A 17,785-nucleotide genomic window follows, 5' to 3' on the forward strand; every position below is an offset into this window, starting at 1 on the left:
ATATATATATATATATATATATATATATATTTCTTTTTTTTTTTATAATGTCTTTATAATGGTAACTATATAAATTTGACATATTACTGTGGACCCCCTTAAGTACTATCATGGACTTCCAGGGGGCCACGGATGACAGTTTGGGAACCTCTGGTCTAGTGTATAGCCATCTAGTGCTTTGTCCGATATACACATTTGGTTTAGTGGATACCTTCTTAGTGCTAGATCTCACCCAGTACTCATTTTGGTCTTGTGGACAGCTACTTAATAGTAAATGTAATGTACCCATTGAACTAACATATTGGGTAGTTTAGTGTCAAATCCAACAACATACTCCTAATCTACAGTAGTAGATACCTTCTAACCTTTGTTTAGTGAATAGCATTCTGGTGGTGAATCCAATATACCTCTGAGCTTAGTATCAGGGATAACCTCCCAATGGATTCCACAGAGTCCCTTGTTTTAGCCTCATGGATAGCTGTGAATAGTCATTAAGATGGATATTTGTACTAAAGTATTCTAGTCCAAGACTGAAAATTCAATTTTTGGATTAGTTTGAATTTGTAATTTCACACATTTAATTTGATGCAGGGAGGATGCCATGATGGAGTACCTGAAGATAGCCCAAGACCTGGAAATGTATGGAGTTAATTACTTTGAGATCAAGAACAAAAAGGGAACAGATCTTTGGTTGGGTGTTGATGCTCTGGGCTTGAATATCTATGAAAAAGAAGACAAGTTTGTATCTTAAAGTATTAATGGTTTGCTAACATTAGAAGTGTTAATTGTTATGTAGATTATTTTCATTTTTGCATAAAAGTTATTAATTAAATGCTTTCTGTATACTTGTAGTATTTATGTGTGAAAGCTTATGGAAAAAATGAGATGTTTAAGTTTTAAGTACTTGCCCTGTGTCAGAAACTAAGTTATATTTGCCAACAGTCAATTAACACTTTCAGCAAGGGCTTGGTCCCTAGGACCAACCAGGTAACCATTTTGTGCTTGTTATAGTTTTCATGCTATAACTTTTAAACTAGTAAGTGAATGTTAATGATATTTGGCAGTTTATCAGTAAACATCACAATACCTTCATATGCGAAACATCAGATTTTTTTTTATTAAGGTTTGTGAAGTAATGTTTTTCTTGTGACTTTTTTTTTCTTTTTACATATCGCCTATCTATCATGCAAAGTAATTTTCATTTTAAGATGAAAAATACTTTTATGCTTCAAACATTTCTTAAGAAAAAAACTATTTTATCAGTTATTTTCAGTAATTAATTTGTATGAGTTTGGTAGATTTGACCGATCTCACAACCACCATAAAAGAGTTTGGAAATAAATAGAAATTATGCCTCTTTCATTCTAGAATTAACATAAATTATAACACAAAAACATAAATGTTTAGACAAAATAGCTTTAATCTCATAATGCTATACATTTATTTATATTTATTTTTATTATATTGACCTTTCAGCCATGCCTGGCTAACGATACAGAAGTTACAATGACACGGCACATGTACACTCATGTTACCGTATCAAATAACATAAAACTGACCTTTGGTATGTACAAAGTAACTTATCTTGGCTGTGTTTTAGTAGACCAGTGTTTTGTAAAATAGTCACATTTCAATTATTATACATTACATATCTATACAGATTATTGTTATTTTGAAATAAGTTTTTTCTTAAAACATAGAACAGTAAATAAAGGAGTAATGCAAACAATTATCTCTTCTTGTTATGACCTTTGTACTCGGTTGCTGCTTGACATAGGTTGCTAAGCCTTTAAAAAATTTGCACGTGGAGGATATGAATAATTTTTTGTAGGTTTAATATATATTTGAATAACTAAAAAAGCATAAATTACTACATTAATACCATAGAATTCCACTATAATTTATTAAGCATAGTAACTAAGATGTATTTTAGCCTAAGAAAATATGAAATTTCGAGCAGACTAAAAACAACCTACCTCGTTGAAATATTGGTTCAAAAGAAAGAAATGGCATCCAAGCCCATTAAAATGGCTAGGAAAGCCACTAGGGGGTCATTCTGAGCTTCTTATTGGTTATTTATTTCATATATAGAAGTAAGTGTATATAAGGGAGCGTTTCCAAAAATGGAAAGATGTGGGTGGGGTGCCACTGTTGATTTATTACATGAGCAATATTTTAGTAAATTGAAAAGATACAAGGCTCTTGTATTAAATTCTAGCTTATCAACATCAGTAATTTGAGTTTCTAATTTGTTCAAAACTATAGACTTCACAAACATCTAATTTGAACCAGTGCTGCATTCAACACACCACATAATACATAAAAATCGATGTTTTATCTGCGTTTTTAATATTTGCTTTTAAATCAAGAAATTGAGTAATATATAGTACTAAAATTTGAATTATAATCTACAGTTTGGTGCCAAAATTATTGACATAAATTCATGAAATAGTATTTCAATAAAATTTTGAATGCGAGTCTACAAACGAGATGATATGGCCTTTCACCCGTGACCTGTCACGAAAGGGTTAAAATCTTTTAGTTATAATTATGTTGTAAGTATAAGTATAATATGTGTGTTGTTGTGTTTAGGTTCTTCTGCAGTAGGTGTCTAACGTTTTAGCAATAAATTAATAAACAAACAGCACTCACTCTTGTTTTCAAAATAATATATATATTCGGAACTAATTAAATGTATGTACAACAAATTATTCACACAAAAGAGATTATTGGCATATCATAAACACTATATAGTTCTTTTCTTGTCAATAGTCCACTTAGGCCTATTCAGTTGCTTTAGAATTTTAGTTGACATGCCAGACTTTTTCTCTATTTCTGTAGCCAAACTATCTGAGTATAGTTCATTTACACTATCGTCAATTACCACGGTTGTATGTTATGCTTCTAAAATTGTCTGCTCCTTTTTTTTTCTCTCTATTTCTGAGAATCATATGTCTATTTGTCAAAGTCAACTGGGGCTAATTCAAATACTTTAGAACTCTCTGTGAAATAAACTATTGTTATTTCTTTCAACACTGTTAGTCTCACTTTAATAAATCAACTGTTAGGCCTATATTAATTGTTAGGTCTTCCACTTCTATGATGATTAACTTTGTTTAACTTTTCTTTGGCCAGATTCCTTCTCATAACTTTACTCCTTGTCTGCTCTGTATTTGCTTGTCTGTCTACTATTCTCGCTCATCTTGCACTATTTATTTGTTTATTACTTAATCGTCTGCTCACTATATACAGGGCATCAATAAATTTCACGCAATGTTCTATAATCTCTACATCAGTGAGTTATAAACACAACATATGACTTACCAGTTTACATAACTAAACTTGTCATAACATTTACTTTAAAATAATTGCTTCTGACTCTCTTGTTATGTACAAAACTAAACAGTCATAAAATATTCACTCAAAAAATACATTAATCAATAATATCTACAATGAACAGTTTTTTATATCATGACACCCTGATAGTTAATATAAAAAAAAAAAGTGATTTTTTTTCATAAATGTGGAGATGTTAGAATGAATTATGAAAGAAAATTATTTTATACTGTACTTTTTGTAGGTATGATCTAATTTTTATTTCATGATTTTGCTTGTAAAATATATATTTTGAAAGAAAATGTTTGAATTTGGTGTTTTGTTTTTTTTGTTTGTTTTTTTTAGGCTGACTCCAAAGATTGGATTTCCATGGAGTGAAATACGAAACATTTCTTTTAATGATCGAAAATTTGTCATCAAACCGATTGACAAAAAAGCTCCGGTAATTTGTGGTGAAAGTTTCCTTTAGGTTTTGATTAGTATTGAATTGGCTATCATTTAATGCTTCTTAGAAAGAAACTGTTGAACGGAATTTTCATGTATATTATTCAAGTGTCAGGCACACTGGACTTTTTCCAGACAAAATTTTGTAGAAGTTGTGGAATGTTATTTGATGTCTAAAATGTACTAATTTTATAGAATAGAGAAATGAGTAATATGTGAAATGGTATTAAAAATAAGTTTGTCTTTAAAACTTGATACACTATTTTGTGTGAGTGAATGCTGTCATTCTAAATAATTTTGTTTTAATATTGATTAATTATCACATTATTTGATATAACTTGTTAAATATATTTAACTTTCTACGTGTGTTTTATGAAACAAAAAAGCTATAAATTTTTGTGGAAATTTTCTCTAGTGATTTATGGAAGCCTATTTATAATAGTCACTAATGTTAGTATTAATGTTTGTCTTTTCCAGGATTTTGTTTTTTTTGCTCCTCGGCTGAGAATAAACAAAAGAATATTAGCCCTCTGTATGGGAAACCATGAACTATATATGCGTAGGCGCAAACCTGATACAATTGAGGTACAACAAATGAAGGCCCAAGCACGTGAAGAAAAGCTATCAAAACAACAAGAGAGGTAAATCTTTAAAGGTTCTCATGTAAACCTTTATTAAAGTTTAAATTTTTAATTTTGTAGTGGTTTTAATAGAAGCTGAAATGTAGCAGTTGTACATACCTGAATTCTTGTATCAAGTAGCCATTGAGTGCATGATGACACTGACGTAATATTTCTTCGGATGTCATGGTGTAAGAGAACAGTTGTCTGTGAAGAACAGCATCATAGTGTAAAGATTACAACCTTAGTCATGTTAGTTGTTGGTTCAGTGGGTGACTTCCTGAGATTAGTTGCATTTCTAAGGACAATGTTTCAGGTCATGTATTAACCTTGAGAGCACTTCCTCCAGTGTTAACCATGCTTTTATAGATGGTCATGATTATGCATTATTGCTTGAATCTACAGTTTCCATTGTAGCAAGCTTTTCCAAAGGATGACCACACACTTCTTAAACTTTTCACTGTACATGTATTTTGGCTTTCAAGAAATAAATGTTGGTACTTAAAATCATGATTTTGTGTTTGTTAAAACTAGTGACTTAAAATAGTGTCAGTTTGGGATTGTTAGTGATTTGACCAATGTAGGATATACAATTACAGACTTTGCACTTCTCATAGAATTTAATCCAGGACGTTATGCTTTGGTAATAAGTTTTGTTTCGTTTGTGAGTTGCAATACTATATTATGGTAAGGGAATGTAATTGTTCTTATATTTATGGATGAGACATACACTTGTTTATTTTGTTCACTGAAATGGTGTTATTCTCAGAGATAAATTACGAAAGGAGATAGAAGCTAGAGAAATGGCAGAAAAGAAACAACAAGAATATGCAGAGAGGTTGAAACAAATGCAGGAAGACATGGAAAGGAGACAAAAGGGTATTTGTAATTATTGATGAAGTGTATTTTAAATTGTATGGTTAGGATTAGCAATTAGTTAAATTAAAATGTAATATTTACCAACTAAATGAGAAAAAAGCTGCGACTTGTTTGTATGTTATTCATGACAGTCTAATTTTTACTACTTTGGAATGTAAGTGTGTATTTGCAAGCTCAGAAACTTGCCACAAATGAAATATATAGTTGATAAACATGTTGCCCCTCTTGCTACACTCAGGTCTAAGGTATTAGATTAATTCTTGCCATTCCAGAATCTTGTATTATTTAAACAAAATTCGAATGTTCAGATTTAGAATCTTACTATCTATATTTATTAATAAAGTAATAATAAAATCCAAACTGCTAATTTTGATTTTTGGCTCCCCTCCTCCCCAAATTATAATCACTTCACATACAAAACAAAAGCTGCAAATATGTTGTCTTTGTATTCAATTGTTATTTATAGCTCAAATGATTTGAAACAGTTAATATTTTAATTTGATGTCAAATTCAAAGACTTGTTGTTTAAAAGGAAAATCAAAAAAACTTCCAAGTTTCAGATCTGTTTCTTTCTTATGAAATGGAAGTTTCTAAACTTTTAAGTGTTTTGCAATAATCTGAAAACATGTTTCTTATTTGCATGTTTTCTAACATAATAATTTTCCTTTTTTGTTTATTTTCACTTAATAAGACTCAGTCTGGTAACTTAACTATTGAGTCTTATGATGGATTTTTTCTGAACATGGGATTAGAGAATAGCAGAAGGTATCATATAATTTCTGAAAGGAGAACAAAGGTAGAATTTAAATATAACATGGGAAGATAACCTGTGATTGTATTGTTGCTAATAAATTATGAAACCTACCTCTTGGCCTAACATAGCCTAGTGGCTAGGGTGCTTAACTTGCAATCTGCCATGGGGGCTTTATAATGTGATGGTTAATCTAAATATTTGTGGGATTTTTCAAAATCTGATATTGTTATAAAGTATAGAGGTTTTTATATATTTATTTTATGCCATTCAGAGCTCACTGAAGCCCAAGAAACTATTAGGAGATTGGAAGAACAGTTACGTCAGTTACAAGCAGCAAAAGATGAATTAGAAAAGAAACAGAATGAACTTGAAGAAATGATGCTTAAACTTGAAGAGGATAAAGCCATGGAAGCAGAAGAAAAAGCAAAATTAGTAAGATTTACGATTTTGGCTAATAATTCATGAGAATGTAGAAGTATATTTGAGGCATTGTTCAAATTACAAAACTATGCGAAATAAAACTATTTTGTCAGTTTTTTATGAAAGGGCTAATAACATACCCGTAAATGGTAATAGAAGTGATAAAGTTGTTTTATGTTACAGAATCTGTGTAGTATTTAACTTTGGTTCAGTTTTTGGTTCTCAAGATATTTCATGCTTAAAATTAGGTAATTTATTGCAATCTTCTTTCAAGGAAATAATGAGAAAATATCATAGTATTATTCTTAGGGCTATGTAGAATCGAACTTGAAATCTGGTCATTAACTTGATTTGACTATACGTTGTAGTGTAGTAGGATTTCGTTCTTAATCCAAGACAGCTTGCAAATGGGTTAGTACTAACAAAAGAACAAGTTAAATAAAAGCTTGCATTAATGTTTCAGTTTTGCAGATTATTTGATGTTTTTAATTCTTAAATCATTTTCTTTTTTACCAAACTTGATCTGTAGGCTTAATTTCCATTCTTAGTGTTGTGAAGAAAGCTACTTGCTTAAAGCTAGGTTGTACTTTTTAAAAAAAAAAGTATTTAAATAGATTTAAAAATTATATTTATATAAAAGAAAACATTTAAGTAAAATGTTTTCAATTTTTTTTAACTTTCATAACCAGGAGAAACTGAAAATTTTGATATATGAAAAAATATCAACTTTTTATTTCATTGAGTTATATATTTTGTTGAAGGAAGTCACCATGAATCATGTATCACTCGATTCTTGGGTTGGAAACTGTTATCTAAGTATGCCCACATTTTCCATTTCAATAGAAAATAGCAAGAGTATCAAGTATGCTCCTATCTTAAGCAAGGAGTTAAAAGTAAAATTTCTGTATAAAATTTTAAATTATAATAGTCTAAAATTGTTTATGGACCTCAATACTGTAAATTTTAATTTGTTGGAGAATTGTACTTTTATTAATTAAGATTTTATTAAATCTGTTTGTAGGAAGAAGCAATCCGAACTAAACAAGATGAAGTTCATAAAATTAAAGAGGAAGTATCTCAAAAGGATGAAGAGACCAGAAAACTCCAGTTAGAAGTGGAGGAAGCCCGTAAGCGTCAGGAAGAAGCTGCTGCTGCCCTTACGGCTGCTACAACAACCCCCCAGCACCACCATGTGCAGGAGAATGAGCATGAGGAGAATGATGATTTAACAAATGGAGAAATTGGTAATGTGTGCATTTGTTTGATATATTCAAACTAAAAAAAATTTAATCTAAGAATTGAATTTTTTTTATATAATATATAGTATTGTATACTAAATTGTTGAGACTTTGAACAAAGCAATATATTATCCACATTATGTGAAAGCATACAAATTATGCTAGTAGTGAAATCAATGAGCTGCTTAGGAATTAGATGTGTGGAGTACTTAACAGTTTGTGGAATAATCAAGGATTGAATGTATGTTATTTCTTACAATTTAATGAGTGGTTTTGGGATGTGTGTAATTTTAAAAAATGTATGAATAATTCACACAGTATTTACTTGCTACTCAAATCTATACTTTCTATATAAAAGGTGAATTGGACTAATTAATTTTTCAAAAATGAAATGGCACAACCATAACGTAATATTTAGACATTCCTACAGGTGCTGAGCTATACCAAGAAGAAGATGTTAATTTGTTTCGTCCAGAGGAAGACAGAATGACACAGGTATCCAAGGAAAAGCATCTGCAGGACCAGTTGAAGGTTTGTTCTGTGTCTGAAAAACAGATACAACTCAGTGTTTTTAATATTCATCAGAAATAGATCAATGTTGATTATGTGTAAGTGTATGAAAGATTTGGGTTTCTTATAATGCTTATGCTAATTATATTAACTGTGCTTTACATGTCAATATATTTTATGTCATTATAATTTTTTAAATTTTATTTTTATTACTAGCAATTGAACAAAGAATTATCTGCTGCCAAGGATGACACAAAATTGACTAGAAATGACCTTCTGCACCAAGAAAATGTGCGTCAGGGTAGAGACAAGTACAAAACTCTACGAGAAATTCGGAAAGGGAATACCAAACGAAGAGTAGATCAGTTTGAGAACTTGTGAAAGGATTTCTGATAGTGGCTTGTTTTGTATGTAGCAATTGGCTAGAATCTATCTCTAGCGGTGCTGGACTTAGTGCCTCATGTTCTACCTAACATGTGTATTGTTAAGTTTTTAAATCAAAATGAGCCATTCCTTATAGAAAATTATTGCTATATTATTACAGTTTAGAAAAGAAAAAGTTGTAAGTTACATGCTGATCTTTGTGTGCTCAATGTTGTGTTTATTCTTGATCTTTATAATATCAGGAACTTTTTTACTAAGTGGATTTTTTATATATATGAAATAGGTAACTGTTTTGCATTAAGGACCTGCATGAAACCTTGTAATAAAATGATACAAATTACTGTCGCAACACTTGCCAGATCTTATTTAATACAAGTTTACGCCCTTGAACTTGTTGAGATGCCTACTGGTTTGGGCTTGGTAACTTCCTTATTTTTCTGAGTGGTCATTTTTGCAAAAATGTCAAAGTTGAGTTGCTTGTAAAAAGTATTAAAAAAATTATTTCAATAAGTTTACTTGAGTATAAAGCTTTCTTTGGAAACTTTTGTAAGTAATTCCCTTCCATTGATAATTTTTAGCAGAACCCTTATTCCTGAAATGTATCCTCCTGTAAAATTGAGATCACCTTGCTGTACATGCTTCTTCTGGACTGCACCTTTTAATCCTCCTCCTGGTGTCATTTTAATTTCTTTATATTTGACTTGAAGATAGTAGAATTTCAGTTTCTTGTTAATGGGATGGGTCATGTACCCTAGCATGTTAAGCATATCAAAAAATGGAGAGTGAAGCATGAGAGAAAATGTGTGAGATTGTGGTGTTCATAACTGGTGCTCTGGTAAGATCATAATTTGAATATTTTTGCCTTGTGTCGCCAAAATATCAATACATAGCGAAAAGATTTTAAAGTTTTCCGATCGAAAATAGAATATCAAAAACTCGTTCTGTGCTGTGTTTTACTTAGGTTGCAGAATAAATCCAAGGTTCAACAGGAAAGATGTGTTTGATGTATTTCTTAATGGTCATAATTTTAATAAGATCACATGATTTGAAATACACAAATTCAAGCTTGATGTCCTTGAAAGTAGTTCTGAAAATTGGAAGTTATAAAAGCATATAGTTTATACTTTTTTTTGAAATAATTTTATCCTAACAATATTTATGAAAATGTTGTGTAAACTGTTACAAAGTTTGAAGAGTGCTATGCTTTAGAGAAAAGTTAATAATTGAATATTTTTTTTTACACTTGCAATTTTGGAAACTAATTTTTAACAATTCCTCCTCCCACTCATCATAAGTATATGCTATTAATGAATCTCAGACTCGTCTTTTCAATATACACACACGTAGCTACCTAATAATTACACATCTATCATTTATGTGAAAAGCTGTTCAAAAATTATGCCAAATTTGTCTTGTAAAGAGATCTGTAAAAGTCTACAAAAAATGTTGATAAGCTATATAAAGTTTTTTCCATCTGTGTTGAATTTGATTATTAGTTTTGTTTCCATTCAAACCACAGCTAATGAAGTTGTTGAACTATGTCGGATTATTTTTTTTTTATTTGACACATTTCTCGGAGGTGTTTTATTAACTGCTGATATTCAAATCATCAGGTGTTACGTAATCATCCAAGAATGTGTACAACGTTACAATAAAATGAGTGGAATGATAGTTTAGATGGTGATATTTTCTTTCTCAAGTGGATATTACAGAACTAATTTTTATTAACAACAGCACATTCTTGGTATTGTAATACAGATGAAAAAAACAAAAGGAATTACATGTATTGCTGAATGAATTAGTCTATTATGGAAGATTTTATAAAGTTAAATGTTCAATAAAAGTTCAATAAAATGTGAAGAACAGTTGCTTACTATTTCTTTTAGACTTTCAATCCTCAGTTTTTTAGAAATAACATTTTTTTTAAACTCTTGATGTCAACAGCTGTTCTCTCATGATAGACTAACTTGTAAACTGAGTATTTTTAATTAATTAATTAAAATCAATCAAAATTGTTTTGTAAAACAATTTATCTCATTAGCAAGAAATTCATTAAAAGATTTCCTTAATAAACTATTTGTTGACTTCAAAGCACAGTAATTATATTTAGAAAAATTGAAATTGCAGGTCTTTAATTACTATTGTACATATCATTTTCCAACTAGAAAAAAACATTGTTATTGTAGTTTAGCATAAAACAAACAAATTATGTAATTGTATTTATCTATAAAGTTCTATACATGTATAAGATAAACAAAGGAAAAAGAAACTCCACATAGAATATGCAGCAAAGCAAATAAATTCAGTGTTCACCATTATTTCACTGAGTAATTGCTCTAATGTGTGTAGTCTAACATTATTTACAAGATGTTGTTCTAGTTGATTTCATGAAAACAATAGCATGTTGGAACCCCAACTTTTTGTGGTGTCAGTTTTTAGCATAAAATCATGCACAACAAACAGGAGTGATTGACCCCAACAATCCTGTAATTGGCATCTGCTTTCATTGAAAATATCTTAATGAATTTCCACCGTAAGCTACTTTCATACTAGCATTATTTACCTAATATTTGCCTTAACATTTCTTTATTTCTTCACTAACACATTTTCAGAGTTTTTGTCTTAATCTTACTCTCGAGTTTTTGTTTTTATACACACCACTGTAATGTTCATTCATTGGTTTCACTTTACTTAAAATGAGGTGCTCTTTTGTTTCAATCTGGAAGCTCGGGAAAACGTCTTACATCTAAAATATGTAGATTTTTAGTCTTAGTAATAAATTTAAAGGAAATTATATACTGTTTGATAAGAAGGAACTCACTTTTAAGAAAAAAGTCTTGGAACGGCTTGACTGGGTAATGAAAAACTGTGACGTTTCGACAAGGTTTTGTCATCCTCGGGTAGAATATTTTACAGCGACTGTGTGTGTGTGTGTGTGTGTATGTATATATATAATATGGAGTATAGAATAAAGATCACATGATAGGATATTGCTTCACAATCTGATATCGATGAGTAGGTACCCCGGGTCAAGTCGTCTCAATATTTTAAATTATATACTATTTTTTTCAGTTGGGTTAACATCTTATTCATGTCTGATATGAACATTCCGGTTAAGGATTGGTATGTTTGAATGCCCACCTAATCTGATGAGCTCTGCCATTGGGGGAAAAAAAAAAAAAACTCGATGGTAAAAGTACGTATCACGCAGCGTGTGTGGTCTGCGTATTATTATATTCTTATAACTAGAAATCTGTAGAGGACTCTTAAAGAAAGAATAATTAAATTAATATCGGTTTTTATAGTGATGTACTGTTACATAAACCACTAGACTATACAGATCACTCTTCCATGGCGTAAGTTCTATACAGTGAAAATCGATAAAGTTTACACTTGCTTATAAAAGGCTGGTGTTATATTCGTAAGAAAACAAAGCTGATTCCACCTTTTAGGCATTCGTTCTCTCAAAATAATAGTGCAGTGTTTACCATTAAAGTTGGACCATTTATGAGTGCTTTCGAAAGGTGGACCATCTTATTCAAAAATCCTGGTGGTTAGGGCGTTCGATTCATAATCTGAGGATCGCTGGTTCGAGTCCCCGTCACACTGAACATGCTCATCTGTGGGGGGCATTATAAGTTGACTGCAAAAAATGTCAATCCCACTTTTCTTCGGTAAGTAGTAGCCCAAGAGCAGATTATGGACTGCTAATGCAGATAGCCATCGAGTAGCTTTGCGCAAAATTCAACGAATAAACAAATTGTTCTTAATTAATTCAAAGCTGTTCATCTTAATCTATTACTATCTTAGCTTATGAAAATAATCAACTAATATTAATTACTAGCTTCGATTATTCTAACTATCCAAGTCTCGTGTGAGGATAATCGATTGGTTGAATGAAATCGATTAATGAGCTCGATGGTTAATCGTTTAGCAAATTCCACTAATCGCCTATCTCTGGTATTTATGGGAGAATGTGTGCAACTGAATATATAATTATTAAATCATAAATTTCACGCTCTCAACTTCGGTGCATATGTACGTAACAAACTAATTAGTATTCACTTTGAAAACTAATTAATTCCCTCTTTAGCTAGGACAGAATTATAGATAAAGATGCACTCACAAGCAATAGAGAAAAATTGTTATTTGATTTCCTACTCGGAGTTACAACTGAAAATATGGATAACAGCGATGGTATCCATTAGATCAGTCAATTCTATTCATTGTAAGTTTTATGAAAAGTTCTTAGTCAGATCACTACATTATTTATTGGATTAATTTTTAGTTCTGGTCTATGGAGGTAACCTATTTTCATCGGAAGTTATTGATGATAATATTTATTAATAATCACACTGAAGGTCTTTTGATAAGGCGCCACATAAGATTTCTTAAGAAGATTGTACCTGCTAGGATAGAATATAACATAACCTTTCGACAACTTGGTCCCTCAAGGCTGTTTTTGCACTTCCACTTTTAAAAATAGTAAATCTTTAAACCTACCCTTTGCATTATAAGAAATCACCAATTCCCCTCTTAAGCTAGTCTTAACTGGAGCCTAGCCTATCCTTTCCAAACCTTAAACTTTTGTATTCTCGTCCAATTATCTTCAAAAATATATTACAGAGAAATCACATACTTTTATCTTATCAGTCCCCCAGATAACCCTGTAAATTTCAGTAAGATCACCTCTAACCATTCTTTTCTCCAGAGAAAATATGTTAAGATCTCTTTATCTATCCTTCCAGAGGATCATCATAATATCCTTCTTCTAAACTCTTCTCAGAAATTCAATACCCTTTCTTAGACAAGAAGAACAAAACTATGTACGATGTTCTAAATGGGGCCTAATTAATGATTTGTATATATAATTTTGTTTGTTTGTTTTGATTTTTGCGCAAAGCTACACGAGGACTATATGCGCTAGCCATCCCGAATTTAGCAGTGAAAGATTAGAGGGAAGACACTAATCACCGTCAATTCTTAAGCTACTCTTCTACCAACGAATAAGGGAATTGACCGTCACATTATAATGCCCCCATTGCTGAAAGGGCGAGCGTGTTTGATGACGGGGATTCGAACCCGCGACCCTCAGATTGCGAGTCAACCCCTAACCACTTGACCATGCCGGGCCTTGTATATATAAAGAATAATATCATTGGACTTGTGATCAATATATCTATAAATACACCCTAAAATTCTATTAGCTTCAAAACTAGCAAAAGAGTACTGCTTTGATGGTTTGAGTGAAAAAAAAAAAAACATTTTTCAGTCGCACTAATGAATGGGTTCTTTTCTATATTAAACATGCGATCCAAATTCTGATAACCCAAATACATTTGATATAGTCGAAGGTAATTTTCAAAAATTTGTCCAACTTACCAACTACTCCAAGTCATTATCTAACACCTCAACATCCTCAATGTTACTAGACATGCCCTTTCAATATCATTATGCAAGCAAGTAAAGGCACAAGCACTGACCCCGAGGAACTCCATTAGTAACAAGGATCCAGTTTGAATGGATTCCATTAATGAGAACTTTTTACTTTCTCCTATCGGAACACCTTATAATCCAATGAACTCGTCTTTTCTCAACCCCTAACAATGTAATTTTCGTAGCGTTTTTTTCTTTGTGGGACACCTTATCAAAAGCGTTTCGAAAATCTAAGTTCACAAAGTGTACACACACTTCTTCATCCAGAGAACAAGTAAAATCCTCAATAAAATATAGCAGATTATTAAAGCAAGATTTCTGTTTGGTAAATCCATACTGACTTTCATTTATGGTAACATTTTTCACTAAATGATTTCGTGAAGCTTCTTTCATCAAACACTAGAATTTTTCCTCACTAAAGAAGTAAGAGTAACTGACCTTACATTTCCAGAGACACTATTTTCATCCGCCCTGCCCCTAGTGGCACAGCGGTATGTCTGCGGACTTACAATGTTAGAAACCGGGTTTAGATACCCGCTGTGGGCAGAGCACAGATAGTTCATTGTGTAGCTTTGTGTTTAACTACAAACAATCATTCGCCCTTATAAAATAGGAGTAACACAAACACCTCTTCAGTTTTTAGAAACTTGCTCAATTGCTACTGACCTACCAGAAATTAAAGAAAAAGGTGTACATAACTGATTTTTGACATCTTTTAAAACCCTGGGGAAAACCTCTTGCTTTAATTTTAATGTCTCACTCTTTCTATTTACCACCAATGGATTAATATCTACATGATCCAATGTTTCCTAAAGAACGCTCAGAGTCACGAATATTGTTAATATCTTCTCTTGTAAAACAGTACAGAAGAAAACATTTACAGTCTCAGCAGAACCATAGTCTTCTAACATTTTACTTGGCTTTAACATACAACATTCTTACTCTTAGTTTTAATATTAACAGTCAGCTGTTTCTCATAAGCCCTTTCGAATTTCCTGATTTCTTTTATTAATCAAATCACTAGCCTTTAGATAGTTCTGTAAATATTTCATCTTATCTGTCTATTTAAACTTCTTAAACTTGCCATTTTCCTTGGCTTTCTCCTTTATGTTTTTAATAAGCCAATTAGTTTTGAACTTCTCCGTTATTCTATTTAAGGAACATTTCTATTTTTTACGACCGACTTTTATTTAAAGGAAATATACTGAGAAGACTAACTTAAAGAGCACTCTAACAAAAAAAAAAGTTTTTGAAGATACTTTATGAAACAGTGAGGTTCGATGGTCATCACCGGAAAACTGCTAATGGTGCTTCACTAATTGAAAAGGTTCTGTAAATCGGCAAAACTCCTACAAAAACCCTTTGAATTTCCATATGTTGAATAAATTTTTCAGTATTTTGCAAAACCAAGGTTTTAAAAATTAATCTTAATAAATAACTGAACCTTATATAAATAATGGCTTAATTTAAAACAATCGTACGTCGTGAAGAATTTGTTTTCCTGTACCGTGTATTTGCAGAGAGAATTTGTTTTTATTATTGTTGTTCTGCTTGTTTGCTTTTTGTTGTTAATACGTACCGCCACCTTTGAAGCTAATAGAAAGCTTGTTATGGCTATGACATTTTGTGTAAAAACGGTGGTTGACATAGCTTTGTGCTTTCCTATTCCATTCGATTTTGCATAATGAACTGAAAATATATTACACTTTTAAGATCAATATAATTCTTTAATACTTACAGAACCCATAAACCTTGTTGCCTGCTGATAAAAAATTACTTTTTGATAGAATGTCTGTCTCGTATCGTTATATAACAATAACACAATAAATACAGTTGTGAGTTAAAACCCAATGATTTTGTTATCTTACACTCCTTTTGAATTCTGTCAGTACTTCAAAGTATTAAGAAAAGCAAAACATTATTAAAATAGTTCGCAGAAAATCATAAAATTTCAAATACAAAATACTAAACTTCTTTGTTCTATCCAAAGTAATTGATCATTAAATATTTTGTATAATCATACAATAATATCTTCAAAAAAATAGTTAAAATATAAAGTCCACTACCCAGTATATATTGGATGAAAAATAATGATTCAGAGAACAACTATTACTATATAGCGAAAGCTAAAAATTTGCATACGTTTATGTAAGACTAAAACAACTGCTCAAGAATTATCTTCGAAAACCATTTGTAAAGCTAAGCACCTCTGAAAATTGATATTGACTTGTTCTTCTTTATATAGCAGAAAACTAGAAATATGAACAAATTTACAAGAGACTATCATCAAATATTTCTAAAAATAAAGTTTCTTTGCAAACAGTCATAGAGATAAGTTTCTGTGGAAAATGATATTGGCCCCCATTTCAAATATGTTTGTACAGTTTATAGCTGCCCATAAGCTGAACAAAGAAAATATTGCTAGAAATTAACTTTCGTTTTAACAACCTATGCTCAACAGTTTGTATTGGTATAAACTTTTTTTCATACCTGTCCTAAAAGTTATACACCAAAAAAAACTAGCATTGTTTTTTTTGTCAGAAAGCATTGAAAGTTAATATGGGGAAATGTGCCACTTTGAGATTTGGGGTAATATTCAAACGATAATAGAAAATAAATCATAATAAACTAAAACCTAATATTTGGTTTACTGATAGGTATGCACTAAGTACAGACATTTTAGAAATTGTAACTACGTACACCATGTCGATGTTTAACAAAAAAAAATAAAATGAAAACAAATTTCTCACTTGAAAAGCACGTCATTTGAAGGTTTACTACCATAATCAAACATTGAAGATAATAATAAAGAAAAGAAATAAACTCAAGCATTAAGTTTTGTGTTTTGGTAGTGTTGCGTCAACGAGGTCACGTGACTAGTATCACGCCATTTCTTTCTCGAACCTTCGTGAATTGTCGGGAGATTACTAGATTGGGGGTAGTCTGGTATATATATAAGATGGTCACAACGTGACGGGACAATGTGTAGGTAGTGAGTAATTGAACTGCAGTTAGAGAGTGTGTAATTGAACGGAGTATTGTTGAAGTCGAGCACGTGAGACGTTTGTTATAGCGCGACTGTTGAAATTAAGTGTATCGCAAAGTTGTATTCGGAAAGAATAAACCAGTTTTATTTAAGAAAGGACTTGTGTCGCTAAAGTTTCGTCGGAACGAGTTTACGGAAAATTAACTAACGAAGGGAGACGTAACAGTAGGCACAAATCTACTGGTCAGAACAGCTATAGCCAGAGATACATACGACCTTTAAAATAATATACAGGTCGCTACAAGCTCAGCTAATGTGACAACATTTTCATCCCAGTAAGAATTACAAGAATCTTGCCAATTGATATCAGTATAACAACAGAATGGATTAGTCATAAATATACTATCACAGAAATTATTTAATCCTCTTCAGAATAATAACTATCATCATAGGAGTCCAAACAAGCAACCTTTACATTTTGACAACTTTGAAACTTTCACCGTTCTGTGCAAGGCACTTGTTGTGCTTTATATGAACAGCAATCTATTTTATACCACCCCGTTTACAGCTGCATTTAACTGCCCTCAGCAAGCCATATAGCACAGGTTTCTTTTTCTTTCATATCGTAACAAGGTGGTTGCTTTTTTGTGCTAGCAATAACCAAAGTCTGATGGGCCATCGATATGACTTTGTAGTGAACTGTTATAAATTGCTGTTTGATAGTTTGCCTGCTTGGAGTGTTGGTAGAGAGCATTTTGCATTGGTGGCAGATTCTATC

General features: G+C 31.4%; 1 protein-coding gene across 3 annotated transcripts in view; it reads left to right on the forward strand.

Moving 5' to 3' along the window:
- Window positions 1-10,445, forward strand: part of LOC106478681 (moesin/ezrin/radixin homolog 1-like) — a 51,925-nt gene extending 41,480 nt beyond the window's left edge. For all 3 annotated transcript variants that reach the window (XM_013939239.2, XM_022382310.1, XM_022382311.1), the window contains 8 exons: window positions 592-738; window positions 3,682-3,778; window positions 4,258-4,421; window positions 5,170-5,279; window positions 6,305-6,465; window positions 7,475-7,697; window positions 8,122-8,222; window positions 8,418-10,445. In XM_013939239.2, coding sequence (XP_013794693.1) covers window positions 592-738; window positions 3,682-3,778; window positions 4,258-4,421; window positions 5,170-5,279; window positions 6,305-6,465; window positions 7,475-7,697; window positions 8,122-8,222; window positions 8,418-8,582 — 1,168 coding nt within the window. In that variant the 3' untranslated portion in view covers window positions 8,583-10,445. The remainder of the gene's footprint in view (window positions 1-591; window positions 739-3,681; window positions 3,779-4,257; window positions 4,422-5,169; window positions 5,280-6,304; window positions 6,466-7,474; window positions 7,698-8,121; window positions 8,223-8,417) is intronic.
- Window positions 10,446-17,785: the final 7,340 nt, after the last annotated feature.

Source organism: Limulus polyphemus, unplaced genomic scaffold (assembly GCF_000517525.1).
Source record: "Limulus polyphemus unplaced genomic scaffold, Limulus_polyphemus-2.1.2 Scaffold240, whole genome shotgun sequence".
Lineage (NCBI taxonomy): Eukaryota > Metazoa > Arthropoda > Merostomata > Xiphosura > Limulidae > Limulus > Limulus polyphemus.